The sequence below is a fragment of the Manis pentadactyla genome, chromosome 1 (assembly GCF_030020395.1).
Source record: "Manis pentadactyla isolate mManPen7 chromosome 1, mManPen7.hap1, whole genome shotgun sequence".
NCBI lineage: Eukaryota > Metazoa > Chordata > Mammalia > Pholidota > Manidae > Manis > Manis pentadactyla.
The window spans coordinates 199628977-199651290 of NC_080019.1; the positions used below are offsets into that span (position 1 = coordinate 199628977).

Consider the following 22314-nt stretch of genomic DNA (forward strand, 5'->3'; position numbering starts at 1 on the left):
TTTAAGACTGTATCCTCGCCCAGGTTCGCTGACACTTAGTCGTCCTGGCACGCGGGCAGGCGCGGGAGGGATCGCGCAGGCGCACAGCGGCCTTGGGGGCTTACCGTATAGGATCCGCGCGGGCCGACTTGCGCAGGCGCAGAGCGGCGCTCCGGGCTGACTTGACTAGTCCCCTTCTGGAATCCCAGCGGCCTGCCCCGCGCAGGCGCAGAGCGGCCCTTGTGGCGCCGTGGTCCCTGCCGCCTGACGCGGCGATGCCGAGCACCTGTCGCCTCAGAGTTGCTGCCAGCGCCCTCCCTCCCGTTCCGCAGGGCGTGGGTCCCGGGTCCCCTGACCTCACGGCGCCGTCTATTTATAGCACTCGGCCGGCACAAGCCCATATTGGGCAGTGCGGGCCAGTCCCGCTGGCCGCCCGCCCGGCCCTCCCGACCCGGGAGCGTCCCGGTGGCTACCAGGCCAGGTCGCGGTGCCATCGCGGGCGGCCTCTGAGGAGCGAGGGGGTCCGTGCTCCGTAAGTAACAGAAGTAACGGGAAAGCGGGTCCTTAGGCCAGTGGAGGAAAGTCGCGGCCGGGAGCCGGGGCCGCCCTGGGGGCCTTGACTTACAGGCCCCTCCGCGCCCCCTCAGGTCGCCGCGGCAGCTCCTGCCCTCAGGGCCCCTCCCGGCCGTCGCTGCCTCCTGCAGTCCACGTCTGCCCAGCCAGGGGCCTCTTCAGGCCTTTGGGCGCGTAATGAATACATTTCACAGCGTGCCGAGTTCTCTGAATTACCTGACCTCTTTATCTTTTGCCGACTGTAAGCCCCATAAAGGTAGGGGCACTCTGTCTTCCTAGAACCTTGATTAGCGCCTGGCACTTAAAAAAGAGCTTCAATAAACTTGTGATGGAACCCCAGGCAACTCTCTAAACTTTAAAGCAAGGCTGTAATTGCCCTGCATTTCCCCGCAGGTGATAGGAACTAATGAGCTACTGTATCATGCATATGAAAGCACTTTGGAAAGTATAAATCATGGTGAGAATGCAAAAGGTGAACTCCAAGGAAATGCAAAAGAAAACTTGCCTTGCTTACTTAGCTTTATCATCCACAGGCCTGGCCATTATTAAATGCTGCTGTGTGGGATGGATTATTGCTATGAAATGAATCAGGTATTTTTCCATTCTAGTGGGAGACTCAGAACGCAACAAGGGTGCCGCAGGTGTTCTAAGCCATTTTCTGTCGCGGTCTGTGAAAGATAGTGATGCTGAAACAAAACAGGATATGGGGATGTAATGGTAAAAACCAAGGGTCACAAACTTAAATGGCTGCAGGAAAACTGAAGGAGGCAGGGTGAGAAGAGCAACAGCATAAGGAAAATTATAAATGATGACTGACACTCAGGTCTCGATGGGGCTGGGGGCTGGGGCATTAGAAGTGACACCTGAGAGGTGGCAATTGGCTACTCAGGTCCAGCAGGCTGTTGTCACCATGGGAATTAAGGGTCCACTGTTCCCAGCTTTTTTCAATAGATGCTGGAATGTTTCAAATTTGCATGTTGACAATTTAACAGCAACAACAATAAAGTCTAAGCAGCTGAGCAGCTGGGTTTGCGGATCTCTAAGAATGGGGCCAATCATCAGAGCACCTGGTGTCTGAGAAATAATTTTGAGAGTAGGAGTGATAATTAAGCAGGTGTCACAATATAGCCTGGCATCAGGCTATATGCAAGGAAATCAAGTTAATGATTCTGGATGACTGACTTGGACTAAAGGATAGCAACTTGAAGACTCAAGCATGACTTTTATATGTAGAAAAAAAAAACAGATGTTGTTTTGTGAACATGTATCAAACCTAAAAGGAAAAAAAAGGTCATCATGAACTTGTAATTTAGGACCAAGCAAAGCATTCATTTAATTTTACAAACTATTCTATAACTCTAATGTGCCAGGCATCTTGGCAGGCAGATGAGTAAGAATACAGAAATTATTCAGACGTGAGTCCCCACCCTCAATCTGTTCACCCATGAAAGGGGAGGCAGGCCTGTGCATGAATCAGTTGCTGTTACAACTTTGCAATATCTATAGTCAAGGTACAAGCAAGGACAAGCTGCTCTTTCAGGTGGAAAGGGGAGGATATTGCAGACAGAGAAAACAACATGTGTAAAAGTAATTCATACACTAGAATTGTAAGTGGGTCATCACTACTAAATGACTGAAAAATACAAGGGAAGAAAGTCAGGAGACAAGGCAGCAAAGGTTAAGAGATGCTGGATTGTGAAGTGCCTAGAAGAACCTAAATGAGGAGTAGTGTTGGTGAAATAGGCTCAGGATAATTTATTTAAATGTGGGGTAGTGATTCCTATAGTGGCATGATAGTCACCAACTTACAGAGGGTTTTGTTTAAAACACTGAAACAGGACATACTTCATTTTCCGGTATTGTGTTGACATTCCTTGACTTGCCAATGAAAGTCTGTTGGAGGGAGTTTTAGATGCTGGAATTTAGGTCCCTGTCCAAGTCATCTCTCAGGTCTTCAGTTTTTTCATTGAGGCTTTGCTGTTGACTAATTCTATCATTTCATATGATAACCTACTTTCTATGGAGAAAAAGAAATGCACACAAATTCGGGACTCCAGTAACTATTTTTTCCACCTGAGCAGGAGTAGGGAGAAACTGTTTCTGCCTTTCCCCGAAGCAGTTCTTATTCAGACTGGATAAGTAGGTGGTAAGCTTTTATATTTTCCAATCACGTATAAGTTGGGTTGCTTATACTCTGATGAGTTAAAAGAAAATTCATTATGTACCTATGTATTCTCTCTCTCTCTCTCTCTCTGTCTCCACAAAAACAGACATGGCTTACTTACAGTATGGGTTAGGTTTGCAAAAGCTGTAAGTTAATGTTACTACAACTTTTTATTTTTCAACTTGGTTTATGCAATATTTAAGGCATGTAAAAAGACATAAAAAATAAAGTATGTATTGAGTACCTGCCATATAGCTGTGAAGTTGAACATTAATTATGCAGTTGAAAGTCCTTGTTACTGCCCTACGATTGCATCCCCCTCCTCCCACACCTCCACAGGTAACCACCACTATCTGAATTGGATGTTTATAATTACCTTCCATTTCTTTGTATTACATTACAGTTATATTATCCTTAAAGAATATATGATATTTTTAACTTTTTATTTTGATATAATTTCAAACTTACAAAAAAGCTCTAAAACTAGTACAAAGAACTCCCATGTATCTTTTACCAGATATAGCAATTGTTTATATTTACGTTGTCAAAATATATCATCTACATTTACTCTATTAAAATATATACTATTAGAATAAGAATATACCATTGTTTTGCATGTTTCAACCATGATATCAATGGGAGGCTGCATCTTTTCTTGTACAGTCATTTTCACACATTATCATTTTTGTTAAATTCATCCTTGTTGATACATGTAGTTTTAGTTCATTCTTTTTTCATGCTGTGCAATATTCTCTTGAGTGAATAGCCTACAGTGTCTGTTCTCTCTTGTTAATGGGTATTTAGCTTATTTTCAAATTTTTGCTATTGCAAACAGTACTGCTATGAATTTAGTTTTAGCTTCAGCAAAACATGGAGGCATGGTCATGTGTCAAATACTATTTAGAAAAAGTAGCAACTTTAAAGATAATGTAAAGATTATAAAAGCAAACACTGTAAAAGCAAAACATTGGCAGTTTAAGAAAATTAACATTTTTATGCCACATTAAATCTGTAGCAGTCTATTTCTCAAAGCTAAATTTACTGGATATGGGAATAACTGCATTTTAGATTTGCAGAGTAATTAGGCTTTATTCTTGTGATTTATGTTTATCTTTGCTACTCATTTTTTTCTCCATTATTATGGGGTACTATTAATATGAATGCACCAGTTCAGTCTTTTAAAAATTGGAGGAGAGAATAACTTCCCATTCATATCATTGAGAACATTTATATAATTTTGTTTTGCTGATGAAAGGAGAATGCCCTCTATGCCCTCATTACAAGAAGAAATTGCTGTCAGCTCTCTTTTATTTAAGAGCTGTGTCTGTGCCCACAAGCAGTTTGTGTATGGACCCAAACATTGTTATTATTTGAAGATTATTTGTACAGGTATATCCTGCTACAGCTTTAGCAAGCAACTCTTACCAAGCAAATTATATATTGCATGTGATGCCTCATTTAATTTTCTTAATTATCCTTAAATAATTCTTAAAACTAATCTCAGGTCAGAAAGCTGAAAGAGGCTAAGAGACTCGCTCATGTTGGATAGTAGAGAAACGATTCAAACCCAGGCCTCAGCAAGCCAAGCCAAAGCCTGTGTCTCTAACCTCTGAGCTACATGATGCAACACCAGTGTAAACAAACAATTTCCATTTACTGAGCACTTGTATGTCAAGGACTGATCCAAGTACTTTATGTATATGCACTATCCCCATTTCACAGATAAGGAAACCAAGGTTTAAAAAAGTTAAATAATTTTAGGGTCACAGCAAGTAAGTGGCTAAACTGAGACTCAAACCCAGGACTATCTCATTTGAAAGCCCCCACCTGCAGGGACACTGTCTTCTATGCACCTTATATGTATAAGAAGAAATGCTGAGAACAGTTGAACTAGGGTAGCTGATTTAACTGCCCAGGCCGTTTTCAGGATTCCCATCAGTAGATTCAGTCGGTCTGTAAATCCATAGCAATTAGAGTAGCTTTCAGGAGTTGTATAAAAGGCAGTTGGAAAGAAGCGATACTTAACAAATACATACACCCACCTAAAAAACTCTTAAAATGTTTCTCAGAATGCTTGAAACAGCTATTTCTGTTTCAAAAGTATTTGTGGTGGTGTTGGAGCAGAGGCTGCATCTGAATTAAGTATTTGTTTAAGAAATTGATTTGTATTTGGGAATCTTGGGAGCAACCACATGGTTTTTTAAAAATATGCCCATTCTCAAAACTCTTTGCCTGTATTTAAGCACAGAAGCAGAGCACAGGCACCCCAGGCAGGATATCATCCTATTCACAATCTAGGAAATGGATTTATTTCTAACAGTAGAGCCAGGAGGCTTTGACCTGCTGCCTGTTTTTATATAGCCCATGAGCTAAGAATGAATTTTATAATTTTAAGTGACTTTTAAAGTCAAAAGAAGAAAAATAATTCATGATATATGAAATCCAAGTTTCAGTATCCATAAAACATCTCATTGGCACACAGCTGGCTGCTTTGTGTATGTGTTGCCTGCGGCTGCTTTTGTATTATTACATCAGTGGAGCTGGGTTGTTAAAACAGACCCCCTGTGGCCCACAGAGTGTGAAGTACTTACTCTCTGGCCCTAGTCTGCTAACACACTAGATGGAGGGGTTGAGTGCAGATGGTGTCTGATGGAACTGGGCTCAAGATTCAGTTACTGCTCCTGTCAAATGCTGTGACCATTGAATGAAGAAAGGGCAACCAAGAGGGTGACTTAGTGATCATTGCCCTTCCAGCAAGGAGAAATGAATATAAGTAGAGGTTTCAAAGGCTCTTTTACTTGACCATGTAATAATAGAAAATATGGGAATATAACAAAGGTGAAATTTTACGAACTATCTCATTGCCATTAGCCAAGACAACCTGTTCTCCATATTTTTGCCTTTGCCACTTAGACTAGTAAAGACTCCCAAGTGCCCATAACAGCAATCCCAATTCAAACTAGCTTAAACAATAAAGGGAAAGGTTTGCCTCTCAAAACTGAAACGTGGCTATAAGGTGTGTTTCAGACTCCATAGTCTGGATTCTCTTCCTTCCCCATGTGGGTTTTATCCTCATGCCGGCTTATGGGGACATGGCTGCAGCAGTTGCAGACACCCCTCATCTATGCAGCACATGCATACCCACAACCATTGAACCAGAGACCTGTGTTTCACTCTGCTTTTGCCAGTCTTGGGTCTCATACCTGTCCCTGAATCAGACACAGTGGTGCGGGGGCTGGGAGTCAGCACCACCCCAGTTACTCCAAGGGAGGGCAGGTGGGATACTGGGGGAACCCAACATTGTCCCCAACAAAGTTGTCTATAATATACTACCTATAACATATGTATAAAGAAGACAAGCAGCTTGTTATTCCATTTTAACCTCTCTCTGCAACTAATGCCACCTGGGTTTTTATTTAAATAGCCTATGCGAAAAAGTTAAACAAGGGTAATTTGGTTCCTGCCTTAGAGATAAATCCTAGGGTTGTGGTCATAACGTTCGGGTCCCTAGCATCTCATTTCTTCCTAGCAACATTAAGATCAATGCTGTAGGAACTAATGCGTCTAAACTATCTGGAAAGTGCACTTGGCCTTGTAGCTTTTAAGTATTGGTATCCTTTGAGCAATTCTGGTATATCAGTACAAATGGAATAGTAAAATTTTTAAAAATATTTCCTTAGATGAAAGCTTTTATGCTTTTCAGCTCAGAGTAACAGCTATCATCTATATAGTTGATATGATGTATTTATATATAAAGAAGCCTGCATAGTATGATTTGGACTAGTGATGTGTTGTAGGAGAGTTCAGAAATATAATGACCTCTTAATTACACATAATTGGATTCTCTTTGTAAAAATCTAAAACAAAGCAAAAAGCCAAGGTTCGCTTTCAACCTGCAAGCCCTTGCAAAGGAAGTCTTAACCATTTTATGAAATAAAATTGAGCCATTAATGCCAGAAAAGCTGGCAAGAAGTGTTTTATTCCTATTTCAAGTACACAGATTCCAAGATTGGCTATTTGTTAAAATTCCACATACTTCAGCACAGTGATTTTTAGGTCTTATTGTTGCCATTTTATAATTAAACATTCTTGTCATGCCTAACACTTGTTTCCCAAAATGAACTTTAATTCAACACTGAAAATGGCCCCATGTCTCTTTGAGAAACATGAGATTTCTAATCCTTTACAGGATTGCAGAAATTTAGAAAATTCATGAACTACAATGGACAAATTTTGCTTTCATGTTATTGAAATTATCAGCTTCCTTCTGTTCTTAACTCCCAGTACTGACCTTTCTACCATCAATGTTTATTCTTACTACATGCACCTTGCAGCCAAGTAAGAACTAGAAAGGGTAACAGAGTTGAGATCTCCTTATATTAGGGTTTCTGACTCTACGAATATCCTTCTTTAAATCAAAACAGCTAATTAACTTCCTTGAAACATCCTGTTTCACTTCCCCTGAGGAAAGTGAAAATGAGACAGCTAGCTTAAAGAGACTTAATTAGACGAGTGCTTTTTAAAGGCTAGAAGTGATTCGGTCTTTGAGCGAACAGAGAGTAGAAAAACAGGATGGCTTTTGTGCATTTTCTAAGTTAGGATGATTTGGTTGTCAGTGTCAAGTAGTGTGAATTCTCAGATCAGCGGAATTTTACTGTGCTTTCCAAATAATGTTTTGAATTATTTGCTGGATAGCAAAGTTTGAGCAGAATTTCAGTGAACTTTCCAGCCATCCTACTCCCCATGATGATTTTGTGCATTAACCATTATAACGTTTGAGGGCATTTTTGGCGGTCTGTACATAACCTTTTCAGTAATGCTGTTTCCTCAGAGAGAGAGAGCTACCTAATGCCCCCATGCCCTCTGCCAGTATTTGGTGACCAGAAATGGAATAAAAAATGTGCCCATCTTATCACATTCACCTTGAGGGAGGACTTTCCGGCCTTCCTAGAAAAATCTCTGCTGCTGATTAGGAAAGTATTGTTCATTCATAGTTTACATATATACAATCATGACATTGTCTTTAGATACAAGTAGTTGTCTACTTGTAGTTACTACTCTGGAATGAATCATATTTATTTACAAATACTTCTTAGTACTAATGCTGTATATTTAAACTACAGATAATTTTTTCCTTAGAAGAAAACAGCTTCTTTTCCTTCCCTCAGGAATGTTACACAACATCTCTGTTGTTTTGTGAGAAATTAGACATGCAAACAGCCCCTCAAGAATCGAGCTAAATTTAAAGAAGACTTACTTAGAAACATTGGAGAGTGTATCATGGCGTACAAGACCGAGGGAAAAGAAAAATGCCAGCACAGCTTGAATTTACTGAATAAAGTTAAGAACATGAAAGAATTAGGAGAAATGATTGATGTGGTACTCATAGCGGAAGGGGAGAGATTTCCTTGCCACAGACTGATCCTCGCCGCGTTTAGTCCTTATTTCAAAGCCATGTTCACCTGTGGACTCCTTGAATGTACTCAGAGGGAAGTCATACTGTATGACATGACAGCAGAAAGCGTATCGGTGATATTAAATTACATGTATAACGCGGCTTTGGACATCAATAATGCCAATGTACAGACCGTAGCTATGGCTGCCTATTTTATGCAGATGGAAGAAATCTTCAGTGTGTGTCAAAAATATATGATGGACCATATGGATGCTTCGAACTGTGTAGGTATCTATTATTTTGCAAAGCAGATTGGAGCTGAAGATTTATCTGATCACTCAAAGAAATACTTGTATCAACACTTTGCTGAGGTGAGCTTACATGAAGAAATCCTGGAAATTGAATTGTACCAATTTCTGACGCTTATTAAATCGGACGACCTTAACATATCCAGAGAGGAGAGCATTCTGGACTTAGTTCTGAGATGGGTAAATCATAACGCAGTACTGCGCACCGAGCATCTTGTTGAGCTTTTGAAGCAAGTCAGATTGGAACTTGTAAATCCTTCCTTTTTAAGACAAGCCCTGAAAAGGAACACAATGCTTCTGTGTGATGCGGACTGCATCGACATAATTCAAAACGCATTCAAAGCCCTCAAGACCCCCCAGCCACACTCTCCAAATCTTCGTTACGGCATGGAGACTACTAGCCTTTTGCTCTGCATTGGCAACAATTCATCAGGAATCAGGTCAAGGCACAGGAACTATGGGGATGCCAGTTTTTGTTATGACCCCACATCACAGAAGACCTATTTCATCTCGTCTCCCAAGTATGGGGAGGGTTTAGGAACCGTGTGTACTGGTGTTATCATGGAGAACAACACTATAATTGTAGCTGGAGAAGCAAGTGCCTCCAAACTCTCTAGACAAAAGAACAAGAATGTTGAAATCTATAGGTTTGTATCTAGCAATGTATTGGTAAATGGGTTTTAATTATCTTGCATTGACATTAGCAGTCATAGAAGAAAGTGGTCAAAGAGTGGTCACATCTTAACTTGCATGTAATCAGAATTACCCTGTGATGACATACTTTTCATATATGTAAAATTCCTAATGAAATAATTTGAAAATTCTTTTCTCTCCTTTTAATTGTTAAGAACATATAGTTGAATTTACATAAGCTAAATGCACATATGATTCCACTGTATATTTCCACCCTTAGCTTTCATTATTTATCCATATGATAGGGTGTAATTGCTTTGTTTTTGAAGCACTTGATACAGTTTTTAACAACACGAGTCTACTAATACTGACTCCCCTCAACTGAATTTTTTAAGTTTTTATTCAGGGTAATAAGTAACTTTTTTTCTTGTCTAAAAATTGCTAATTATTTGTCAGCTTTCATTCAGTATCCTTCATTTCTGGATCTTTCCTAAACCTCCAATAGTGTAAAATGTTGTCACCTAAAAGTGCTTCAATCCTAGAATTGCAAGAGGAACAGGAGTGTCTGCTAAGAAGTAGCATAGCATCTGGGTCTTATATGTGAGGATGCATATATTCCTTTACTGTTTATTCAGCAAGAATTCAGTGAGTATTCAGCTCTTAAATCTAACTGGATAAGGAAGAAATATGCACACGGAATAAATACTAGATAGTGAAGCTGTCCTTCAGTGACCTTCCTCTCTCAGTTCCCTCTTACCAGGGCTTATGCACACTTTGCACACAGAAAGTAATTCTTGACATTGAAGTTGGGACAAAGAAAGAATTAAGAGGTCTATTATTCTTCTGTCATCTCTTGGCATTCCATTGTGTGTTTCAAGCTATGGGCCTGTCCCCTTTTCACATTCACACTTGGAAGGCATGTCTCATCTCCCTGGGTCGTATAGAGGAGGGGATGCAGAGCCCTGGATGAGTGACCCAGCCCTGTGCCTGTGGTGGCAGAGCATGTCAGTGAGCAGCCCAAGCAGCCTTCCTCAGAGTGATCAGGGATTACAGAGCACAGAGCCAGAGCAGAGATGCTTACAGGAAGGAGTTTGGGCTTTCTTGGCATGGCTGTCATAGGTCCCTGCCATGTGCTTTATACTTGCTTTTGGCCAGGTGCCCTTCTGTCCTCCTTAGAACCTCTTGTACAAGTACCTCAGGTCCTTAAATAGCTTTTTTCTTCCTTATCAAAACAGTCCACAATTCTGCCGTCAGGTCTATTTTTAATATATGTCCAACCCTGTCAGTGTACCTTTCTATTTTGGTCCTCAAACATCTTTCCTCTTAATTTTTTTTAAAGCCTTCTTCCCTTTCTTCTGGTGTATGTGTAAATATATACCCCATGTTTTGCTTCTCACCCATCCCGAACTCAGCAGGTTCATCACCCACCAGCTCTTCTGCCTTGGTCAGAATTAGGGTACAAGTATCAGTTGCCCTCCTCATTTCCTCCAGCGATGAAGTTGTCAGCAAGGCAAATCACGCAATTACCAGAAGCATCGCTTTGGCCTCAAGTGGGACTTTCAGCAGATGTCTAGATAGTTCAAATCTTACAGCACTACTAAAGGTCACTTCTTGCCCATTTTGTGATCTGTGTGAGAAATTATCACCTTGTGGTACATTCCTACCCTACCCTCTTCTGTTTCTTAGCTCTTTCCTCTTTGCCTAGTGCTTTTCAATTTTCCTCTACCTACAGTTCATAGAGTTACGTGCATATATATTTCTTCTTGACTTAAAATGAAGCAGACTAGTGCTCTAGTAGGTCATTTCTTTAAAAAAAAAAAAAAAAAAGATAGGCCTTTCCATCTCGTTTCATTCTCTCTCATAGTTTGTGTACAAACAGCTGAGGATGTGTCATCTGAAGCTATCAACCTCTGCAAACATTGAATGCTTTTGTCACCATTATTTTCTTTTTTATGTCATATCCATTTTTCTTAATAAAGAGTTTTATAGTTTTATCTGGGCATTATCTGTCCCCATGTTCAGTTCAAAATGTTAAACAAAAATCAGATTTGGCAAGTTGCCCAGCAAACATGTACTTCCCAGCCTTTCTGAGATGTATTTCATTCTTGGCCTATTTTCTTAAGCCATGTCTCAGAAACCCAAAACCCATTTTTAGTTGTATTTATTTATCCATCCATTGGCTTTACTTCGGTATCCCCGACCTATAGATACCTAATCCTCCTTTTTCTTTCAAATGTAAATTAAAAGTAGTAGTGAAAATATCATCTGTTATTCTCAGGACTTCAGTTTCATTCCCAGAATCACAAGGAGGTGCTTTCACGAGGTTTGTTACATTTCCACATTCTGTTTGTGACAAGCCAGGCATGCCCTCTAGGAAAAGAGCATGATCTTCCAGCCTCCCTGGCAAGCCTGTAGTATAAAGTTATCCCTGGGGAAGAATATAAGAGTTGGCCTAGAACAACTGGGAAAAACCTCCTGTTACATGATTAGTTGTTGAATGTTTGATATAAATTAAATAGTCCATATTTAAAAACTGTACTCTGTACAGAACACATTCCATAATTTCTTCATTTGTTTCCAAACATAACTTTTTTTTTCTTATTTTCCATATTTTCCTGGTTTTTGTTTGTTTTCATTTTGAATTTCAGTTATTCTTTCTGGGTTTTCTAGAACAGATATAACTCCACATATCTTATCCCATTATCCCCATAAGTATTTTGTCCTTCTCAGACTATGTGTCCCAAATCAATGACTGGAGAAAATAGACTTACCATTATCAAGAAGCAAGAGAAAGGATAGCCACAGTATACTTGGTGATTATATAATCTCACACACACACACACACACACACACACACACACACACACACACACACACACACACACACACACATTAAGTTAATGTGTTACACTCTAGGAGGTATTGAGAGACAGTATGTCCCAGTTCCCACCTCCCAAGACCCTTCTTAGACCAACATAATTATTCATGGAAAAAATTACTGAAATTACCACACCTGGAGGATTAAGATAGCTGTTAAATGCCCAGCAAACACCTACCTGCAAGTGGCTTTTTATACACCTTCACTCTGTTCTAAGCCAAAAGAACTGCAAGGACAATCCTTAAAATTCTACATACCCTACACCATCCCATTAGAAATCTCTGAATCTACTGTTCAAGATTCTGTGCTCTAAAGCTGATTAATGTATTAAAGTGGGACTTTTCATCCACACAATAAGACGTTTTTCTACCTTTGTTTTTATTTTCTCTTAAGGTAAAATTACCAATGCTTTGCTGAAAGGCCCCTGTTCTTGATTTTCTTCCCCAGATTTAGGAAATGAAAGCTAGTCCTGCATAATCTAGACTTCTTCAATATATTATTTTTTTTATATTGGGTGGTTAGTTGTTTCTATGCAGATATTTTGTTCATCAGTCCTCTTAAAAAAAAAAAAGAGGTGCAAACCTGTATCCCTATCTTAATGATTTTTCCTCTCCAATTAGAAGAACCAAATTTGGTTGATTTTAGTTGGAAAAGAAGAGTGTTACTTGGGTAAATTGTTTTCATGTTAACACTAATCCTGGTTCTCTGTTAATTCACAGGTATCACGATAGAGGAAACCAGTTTTGGGAAAAGTTATGCACAACTGAATTTCGAGAGCTCTATGCTTTGGGCAGTGTCCATAATGACCTCTATGTTATAGGGGGACAGATGAAAATTAAGCACCAGTATCTTATTACAAACTGTGTTGATAAGTACTCTGTAGACCGGGACAACTGGAAAAGGGTGTCTCCCCTTCCACTACAGTTGGCGTGTCATGCTGTGGTAACAGTCAATAGTAAACTCTATGTGATGGGAGGCTGGACCCCGCAGGTTAAGAAATTTCTTGTGTACCTACTTGGCATGGCTATGCTGAGTCTGGCTGCTGTGTTTAAAAATGTAGTTGTTGAACACTGAAAGAGTATGGCCCACGTTTTGGTAAAATGCCTTTCATTTTTTAGAATATTAAACTTAAGATCTTCAAATGTTGCCGTTTGGGAGGATGAATTTTAAAGCATGTTATTCATAGAAATGACTTCATTCAGCATTCTCACTGTATTCTTCCTAATCCTTCCCATCCTTGCTAATGATGAGAGGGGCTCATGCTGAGGAACTATCTGGAGGGAGCATCTAAGTGGGAGGCAGAGGCTGGATCCTCATCTACTTCTGTCTGCTTAAAAGCTGTATGGCCTGAGGCAAGTAGCTCTTTGGTCCTTTCCATATTTGAAACTCAACAGTACTCATTCTGTGATAGCACAATCATTTCCACAGTAAACCCTCTACATCTTCTGCTGGGCATGAGCAGATGGAGCACCAGAGTACTGTTTATATTGAAGCCCAGCAAGGGGTGGCACAGCAAAACTGAGAAGTCACTGGAGCGTGACCACAGCGATCTTTTCTTCCCCTGGGTGTCCCTCCTAGGGCCTCGGAGCTCCCAGGGGAGTATCACTCCAGCGGCCTCCTGCCCTGGCCATCCAGTTTTTCCAATAAAAAATAATCTTACTAGCTCATCGTCCAGCCCCGTAACAAAGGAAATTTATTTTTGCTGCTTTCATTTCTTGTTTCTCCAGATATCCTTCATGATAAAACAGATGCTTCTCACATTCATTGCCTAAGCTTGGATTTTGCCATTTATAGCATGTCATAACTGTTTTTAAAACATAAACTTCACATTTAATACATCTTTAGATTTGTGCAGTGTAGCTATAGGTCATACAGAATCACAGCTAGTAGCTGAAACTTGACAAATTATTTGTAAGTAAGCTTTTTCAGAACTAGCCATTACATATCAATTTTTGCATGCATGAGCTCCAAAGGCAACTTAGAAGCATTTCTTTGCTTTTCTTTCACTAAAATAGAGATTAAATACTTAAATTGGAAGGAGAATTAAAAGAATAATGTTGGTATTAATTTATAGTATCTTTAAACAGATGACTTGTCAATATTTATTGCCTAACAAAAGCTTTTGCTAGCCTATTCCTAATACAGCACATTAAATCGCAAGATAGCACGGGATTGTGATTGCACATGATGATCATAACTCCTGATATAAAGTAGTTAACTAAAATTAATTGCATACAACTTTCATAGATAAAGCAATCATTTCGGTGTTGAACACCTACATCCACAACAAAAGACACTTAGGCATCCTTAACATGAAGTCTAAAAATTCCTGACACATTGTAGACAAAGATCATCTCTTCACCTGAAGTTTATGAGTAGGAAAAGCCACATACATCCATGTAAGAGTATACTGTCATTCAATTTGTACTGGCTCTAGTCATTAAAGTATGTATATGTAAAATACATGAAATAACTAAGTGATTTATATTAATCCATATACTTTGAAAATCTAATCAGACCATTCCTATATTATCAGTCAAAATTATGGTATAAAAATACTCTTATTACTAAAACACTAAAATGTTTCTGTAATTTTGTTTCATTTGTATTAGAAAAACATTATAAAGAAAAATGCCTTATAAATTACTAAAATTAGCTTCTCATATTATTATTAAAATCTACCACTACAATGTTTGGTAAAATAAAATTGCACTTTACATACTGCTCAAGAAAGCTTGGTTTCATTTTTAAGGCTTTGCAGCTGCTTCATTTTTTAAAACATGCTATATTGTCTCATTGCTCGGATCCCAGATTGTTTGCTATAACCCAACGCTTAGCCCCTTTATTACAGCATACAAATTCCTCTGATGTTGACAGTGTACTGATAACCCCAAGTCACAATATGTGGTGTGTTTGAGCCACTACAGTTAACCTCTATTTATCTCTTTGCTGTCCGCTTTGATTAATTGCATTCATGGATTCACAAAAGATCTTAAATGGTATGTTGTTATACTGGCTGTCATCTTTCATACAGATGGATCTTCCTGATGAAGAACCTGATCGATTAAGCAGCAAACTGTTGCAGTATGACCCCAGCCAAGATCAATGGACGGAGCGGGCGCCCATGAAATACTCCAAGTACCGATTCAGTACAGCTGTCCTCAACAGTGAGATTTATGTTTTGGGTAAGAAGCAGATTGCCAAAAAGAATATAACCTCTTATTTTTCTCAGCAGTTTGCCTCAGTAAAAATGAAATATTCTTCCTTCCTCTTGCATCCCAGTCAAATGTATACATAAGCTGCCAAAGATCTTCTTTTGTTTCTTGTTTTCTAGAGCACAATTAAGATTAAATGAAAGTTCATTGACTTATTGAAAGCAAAATATTTTTATGGAACTCTCACATTTCTTGGAATGCAAGAACAGTCATGATACATCCATATATACACTACCAAGTAAAATATTTTGAAATGGGAATAAGCCTTGGGACATCTTTAGTGGGTGAAATGTGAGTTTATGCAACCAACTATGATTATGCTAATTGGAGAGAAAACCGCCGTAGATAAGAAAATGCTGCACATTGTGCCAGGCCTCTTCATTTTGCCTCACCCACCAAATCTCTGTAGCGGTGTTATCAAGAAATTTTTATTTGACTGCTATTTGGGTTTTTTTGGTTGAATATGTGTGGCCTTGCATTAGCTCTTAGGGATCGGGGAAAGTTCATTTCCACTAAGCTGGGCGAAAGCAATTCTAGAACATTCCCTATATTTCCCCTATCCTCCTCCACTCCTTGTTTTTCCTCTTTATGAAATTATTTGCTCTTCTAAGCACATTCCATCTCCCTAACTCCATCCTCTATACCTTCCCTCCCTCGCCCATAACTGTGGGAAAAAATGAGACTGAGATAAGGAGGCTGTCTGGACTGGTAATAGGTAATATGAGAAGTATACCAATATTCTTTATTGCATCCCATCCACAGTGATGGCTAACTGGCAAAAACATGAAATATGGGCTAAAAGCATACCAAGCATTTGAAGAGTTGGTTGTGGTTTTTTTTGCTAAAGGGCAGCCATCGTCTCTTGGCTGCCTGCACAGCATGAAGCAGAATAATTAATGCACTCAAATATTAATAGTTTCATGACTTTAAGCAAGAACATTATGCAACATAATTTATGACTCCTCAGTTATGAGACTAGCTTGTAATGATAATTATGTTTCTCCTCGGGATATATATTTGTTACTTTGCTATTACCACATGCTGTGTCCAGGCCCAGAGAGACCACATCTAACCTAGGATAGACTGCTGAGGATAGACTCAAGGGAGTGGAGGGCCCAGCTTCTAATTATATCAGAATTGGAGGTACTCAAAAGTAGCATAAAAGTGATGTATCAGTTGAACAAAAATGAGATTTCCTCCCAATGTGGGGCCACAACTAGGCTAAATGTAGAATAAAAATGATGTCTTTTTGGTAAATTACATGGGGAAAACCACCATAGAGACACCCTTACACTTAATGGCCTGAATACATGTCCCCAACAGGGCACAAGCTCCTCACACCCGCCTGGGTGGCTGGATGGCTGAGCACATATACAGAGGAGAGCTGAGAGGGCCAGAAAGAAAGTAAGTCATGGTAGACTTGAAAACTACCTGACCTTTGAATGCATTCCCAACCCACCCAGAGACCCACTAGGATAGGGTGGAAGCCTTACTGGTGTTTGAAGACAAGCAACTAGCCATTGACTAGCCACTGAGCTGTGAAGAAATAAGAGTAGCCTCTTGGCTAAAAATAAAATTGAGAGTTTTAAAAAATGGAACAGAAACAGAGCAAACCACAGGGGAGGCAGGTAAAATTCAAGTGAATTATGTAAAAACATGACAGCAACAACAAAAAGCAGGAAAAAATAACCTCAGGGGGAAAAATCAGAATAAAAACTGCTACAGCATTTTATTTTAAATATCTGGTTACCAACAAGAGCTTACAACACATACAAAGGAAAATAAGTGGGAAAATGTAATCCATGCTCGGGATGGTAGGGAAGCATTCAGTGAAAGCTGTCTCTGAGTGGGCCCAGATGTTGGATTTAGCAGACATAGCCTTCAAAATAGCTCTTAAATATATGTTTGAAGAATTAAAAAAAACCATTTTTAAGAGTTAGAGGAAAATGTGATGACAGTGACTCCACAGTGACATCAATAAAGAAATAGAAATGAAAAGAACCAAATGAAATTTCAAAAGTTGTAAGTTATAATTGTTAAGAGCAAATTTGAGATGTCAGAATAAAGAATTGGTGAATGTGAAATAGATCAATAGAACTTCTGTAACTTGAAGAAGAGAGGAGAAAAATTTGAATAAAAGTTAGCAGAGCCTCAGAGACATGGAAGAACAGAAAGCCTACTAACATAGTTACAGGAATCCCAAAAGGAGAGAAAAGGGCAGGAAATTTTTTCAAATAAATAATGGTCAAAAACTTCTCAAACTTGAGGGAAAAATATTAACGTACAGATCCAGGAAGCTCATCAAACTTCAATTAAGATAAATTCACAGAAGAAATCCTTACCTAAGTGCATCACAAACTATTAAAAGAAAATTCTTAAAAGCAGCAAGGGAAAAAAGTGACACATCATATAGAGGAGAGCAACACTGTGTTCCACAGGTGACTTATCGTCATGAACAGTGGAGGCAAGAAGGTACTGGAGTAATATATTCAAACTGTTGCAAGAAAGAAAAAACTCAACCAAGAATGCTTCTATGTCCAGAAAACTATTCTTCAAAAATGAAGGAACAACAAAGACATTCCCAGATAAATAAAGACTGGGATAATTTGTGGCTAACAGAGTTATAAATAGTAAAGAAATACTAAAATCCTTCAGATTAAAATGAAATACACTACATAGTAATGTAAATCCACAGGAAGAAATGAAAAGCACTGAGAATGATACATATAGGTATCATATATAGGTATGGTAAATATAATAGACTTTTTATATTTAATAAAAATGTTTCTTTTTTCTCAATTTCTTTAAATGATATAAGAGCATATAAAGCAAAATTTGTGGAACTATATTATTGGGTTTATTATATATATGTAGATATGGTATATATAACAATATTGGAAAGTGGAAGGAAGGAAATATATATAAACATATTGAAACAGAGTTGCTATATTTTAATGAAATTAAGCCAGTATTAACCTGAAGTAGATTGTGATAAAGTAACTACACATTGGGATTTCTAGAGCAATGACAAAGAAAAATTTTTCAATAGTTTAAAAATCAAAAGAATTAAAATGGTACTTTAAAAATGTTAAACACAAAACAGTAAAGGAGGAACAGAGGAACAAAGATATGATACACAGAAGACAAATAGCAAGATGGCAGATATAAATCCAACCATATCAAATATTACATTTAATGAGAATGGATGAAACACTTCTATCAAAAGACAGAGATTTCAAACTGAGTAAGAAAATAAGACCAAATATATGCTGTCTGTAAGAAACACACTTTACATTCAAGTACACAGATAGGATGAAAGTTTTACTATCATTTTATAGAAAAAGACATGCCATGCAAATAGTAACTTTAAGAGAGTTGGAGGTGCTATATCATTATCAAAAATAGAGTTCAAGACAAGAACTGTTACTTCAGATAGAGAAATTTCATAGTAATAAAATGGTCAATATATCAGGAATAATATCAATTATAAATGTATCACACACAATAGACCCCTCAAAAAATGAGGCAAAAAACAAATAAAGAATCACCTTAGAAGATTTCCATCCCACTCTCAATAATTCATAGAACAACTAAACAGCAAATCAAGAAAATTATTGAAAACTTGAATAGCACTGTCAACCAACTTTACCTACCTGAGTAAATCTTGTACCAGGCTGTAAAATAGGTGTCAATAGATTTTAAAAATTGAAGTTATTCAAAGTATATTTTTTTACCATGACAATAAAATTATAAATTGATGACAGAAAATAATTAGGAAATCCTCAAATACATGTAAATTAACACACTTCTAAATAACCTTTGGGTCCAAAAAAAATCACAAAGGAAATAAAGTATTTTAATTAAATGAAAACTATAGATCCATATCCCTCATGACCAGAGATTCAAAAATCATTAAGAAACAGCAAACTAAATCTAGCAATAGAAAAATAATTATTATATGCCATAAAATATCCTTAGGAAACAATAAGCAAATTGAATCGAAGTGGGTTTTATTGCAGGAATGCAAGGTTGGTTTAATATCCAAAACTCACTTAATGTAATACACCATATTAGTAAAGGACAGAAACCAAATGCCCACCCCAATAGATGTACTAAAAGCATTTGACAAAATCCAACCCCCATTCATGATAAAAATTCTCAACAAATTAGGAACAGAAGGGAATTTCCTCAACTTGTAAAATTATCTGTGAGAAAACTTATAGCTAACATGGTAGTGGTGAAAGATCTTTCTTCCAAAGATCAGAAACAAAGGACAGATGCCTCCTCTTGCTACTCCTATTCAACATTAAACCAGAGGTTCTAGTCCATGTAGTAAGGCAAGAAAAATACAATAAAGGCATACAGGTTGGAAAGGAACTATTAGAATTCTTTATTCACAGATCATATAATCCTGTGTGTGGAAAATTCTAGGGAAGCTTTAAAAAAGGAAAAAAGATAAAAGAACTAATAATTTTAGCCAAGGTCACAAGATATAAGATCGGTATACAAAAATTGACTGTATGGTCTATATGCTAGCAATGAACATTCCAAAACTGAAATTGAGAAAATAATTCCATTCCCAAAACATCAAAAAAATAAGATACAAATGAATAAGTTGAATCATACACAGAATCATACACAGAAAACTATAAAACAATTCCAAGAAAGCTAAGTAAATAAATGGAGATACGTTCCTTGGTTATATATATGAAGACTCGTTAAGATAGCAGTTCTCTAAGTCAACCTGTAGATTGAATGCAATGCCTATCCAAGCAATTTTTTTTAACTGGCAAGCTGGTCCTATAATTATGTGAAAATACAAGGGACATAGAATACACAAAACAATTTTGAAAAAAGGAAGTTTGAGGAACTTAGCCCATTTTGAAAACCTACTATAAAGCTTCAGTAGTTAAGACACAGGGGTATTCGCCTAAGGATAGGCAGATGTATCAATGTAACAGAAATGAGAGCCTAGTAATACATTTTTACATTTATACTCACTTGATCTTTAACAAAGGTATCAAAGCAATTCAGTGGGGAAAGATGAACTTTTCAACAATTGTTCCAAGACAATTAGATATCTATATGTATTCTAGTAAGCTTAGCCCATTAGCTCACACTATAGGCTAAAAAAAAAAGCCTCAGTATGTATCCTAGACCTAAGAAAATATAGGAGAAAAAATTTGTGACTCTGTATTAAGCAAAAATACTAAAAGCATGATCAATCATAAAAAATTATTGAATTAGACTTCATCAAAATTAAACTTTTGCAAAAAAAGCAACATCAAGAAAAATGAATAATTTTCTTAATATCAGAGACTAGAAGGATAAATTTTCAAATCATATACCTAATAAAGGATATGTGTACAGAATTAAAATAATTTGTAAATAATTTTTACAACTCAAGAAGACAATCCACAGTTTAAAATGGGTAAAAGATTTGAATAGACATTTCAAAGGTATATGTCTGGTAAGCACATGAAAACATGATGCTTTCTCATCAAAAACCATGAGAGCAAGGAGGCAGTGGGAAAACATTTTTAAGATGTGGACTGTCAACCTAGGATTCTTTATCTCACAAAAATATCCTTTGGATATGGAGATTAAATAAGTGCATCCAAGGATGAAGGAAAACTAAAATGCATGAGAATACATAGCAAGGAGATCTACTTTAAAAGAATCACTAAAGGAAACTCCTCAGACAGAGGGAAATAACGGCCAAAGGAAACTTGGAACATCAGGAATGAAATAAGACCAACAAAAATGGTAAACAGCTAGGTAAATAGTTTAGGATATTCTCCTTCTGAGTTCTTTAGAATATGTTTGATTGAAAACAAAAATTATTACTCTTTCTGATGGGGTTTTCAATGTACAAAGATATGTGAGATTTTTATGTATGCATAAAGAGGAGAAGATAAAGGGACCTATAAGGTGGAAGTTTCTACATCCAATTACAGTCGTAAAATACTGATTCTAAGGAGACTGAAATGTTGAGTATGTATTTTTTAACCCCAAGAACAACCTCTAGAAAAACTACAAAGACATATAGTCAGATTGCAATAAGTACATTAAGATGGAAAACTAAAACTTGTTCATAATCCAAAAGGCAGAGAGAATAAACAGAACACAAGCAATAAAATGGCAGACCTTATTCCAGCCATAAAAGTTGACCAGAACTTTCATTCCCCTCTACCCACTGTAGTTTTGTTGCCACATATTTTACTTATTCTTATTTTGTGGTCATCATTGCTGTTGTTGTTTAAACAACATTTTTATTCACAAAATTGCTATTTCCAGTGCACTTCATTCCTTCCTAATCTTGTAGGCTTTAACCTTCCAACAGAGAATTTATCCTCAGTCTAAAGAATTTTCTTTAATATTCTGGTAGTACAGGTTGGCAGGTAATTAATTCTCTTGGATTTTGATTGTTTGAAATTGGTTTTAAAGTTGTCTTTATTTTTGAAGTAAATTTTTGCTAGTTATAGAATTCTAGATTGGCAGTATATTTTTGTTTCAGCACTTTACATATGTCCATCTGTTGCATCTGCCTTTCATAGTGTTTATTTAAAAAGCAAATGTCAGTCTTATTGTGGTTCCTTTAAAGGTAATGTATCTTTTTTTCTGGCTTCCATTAAGATTTTCCTCTTCACCTTTGTTTTCAACAGTTACACTGTGTCATGCCTAAGTGTGATTTCTTGGTTTTTATTCTGCTTGGGTTCACTGAGCATCTGGAATTTATGGAATAATGTTTTCAATAGCTTTGGGGAAATCTTCAGCCATTATCTTTTTGAATATTGCCCCCATTTTATTCTCTCCCTTCTGTCTTTTTGTGAGACTTCAGTTAGCTGTATGTTAGACCTTTAGATGTATTCCATGTGTCTCTGATGACCTTACCTGAATTCTTTTTCCATACTTTTTTTCTTCCTGTACTTCAGATTGAATACTTTTTATTGAGCTATCTTCAGGCTTACTTATCCTGTCTTCTACTATGTTTAGACTACTGTTAACCTATCCTATGAGTTCTTATTGTCAAATACTATATTTTTCTGTTCTAAAATGTCCACCTTATTACTACTTCATAGAGTCCAATTCTTTGGTGAATTTCTCCAATTTTCTCATCCCTTTTGTCTGTCTTTTCCTCAATTTTCTTTATCTTATTAATCAGTTAT

At 37.5% G+C, this 22314-nt stretch overlaps 1 protein-coding gene across 11 annotated transcripts in view; it reads left to right on the top strand.

Moving 5' to 3' along the window:
• Window positions 1-222: 222 nt before the first annotated feature.
• Window positions 223-22314, top strand: part of KBTBD12 (kelch repeat and BTB domain containing 12) — a 79493-nt gene continuing 57401 nt past the window's right edge. For 2 of the 11 annotated variants that reach the window (XM_036911560.2, XM_036911563.2), the window contains exons 1-4: window positions 224-511; window positions 7840-9066; window positions 12650-12920; window positions 14965-15115. In XM_036911560.2, the coding sequence (XP_036767455.2) occupies window positions 7997-9066; window positions 12650-12920; window positions 14965-15115 (1492 nt within the window). In that variant the 5' untranslated portion in view covers window positions 224-511; window positions 7840-7996. Of the gene's footprint in view, window positions 512-552; window positions 809-7839; window positions 9067-12649; window positions 12921-14964; window positions 15116-16468; window positions 17868-22314 lie in introns of those variants that run through there. The other 9 variants (XM_036911562.2, XM_036911561.2, XM_057505885.1 and 6 more) reach the window with 8 other exon arrangements.